This window comes from Myotis brandtii, unplaced genomic scaffold, assembly GCF_000412655.1.
Source record: "Myotis brandtii unplaced genomic scaffold, ASM41265v1 scaffold986, whole genome shotgun sequence".
Taxonomy (NCBI): domain Eukaryota; kingdom Metazoa; phylum Chordata; class Mammalia; order Chiroptera; family Vespertilionidae; genus Myotis; species Myotis brandtii.
The window spans coordinates 968843-969143 of NW_005372102.1; the positions used below are offsets into that span (position 1 = coordinate 968843).

The 301-nt window shown below is 66.8% G+C and overlaps 1 protein-coding gene across 1 annotated transcript in view; it reads left to right on the top strand.

Moving 5' to 3' along the window:
• Positions 1-9: 9 nt before the first annotated feature.
• Positions 10-301, top strand: part of TRMT44 (tRNA methyltransferase 44 homolog (S. cerevisiae)) — a 47541-nt gene continuing 47249 nt past the window's right edge. The window contains 1 exon segment of the mRNA XM_014533448.1: positions 10-81. Coding sequence (XP_014388934.1) covers positions 69-81 — 13 coding nt within the window. The 5' untranslated portion in view covers positions 10-68.

Below are 301 nucleotides of genomic sequence, written 5' to 3' on the forward strand. Positions count from 1 at the left end.
GCCTGGCGCTCAGGACCGTCATCCCCAAGAGGAGCAGGCGCTGCCCGCTCGCGGCTCCGCGGAGAGAGATGGTGGCGCGGGGTAAGGGTGTCTCCGATGGCGGGAGGCGTCCAGACCAACCGGCCGGCGCTGACGGGGCCAGGACAGACTCCCATCAGTCACGCACTGACAGTGGGAGGCGGCCCAGGTGGCTCCAACTCCTGGATTTGTGCCTGGGCGTGTTCAAGGGGCGGGGGGCGGGGACTGATGCATGTGAAACACACGGGGGTTTGTTAACTGGTGCAGGTGGCAGTTAGGTTCC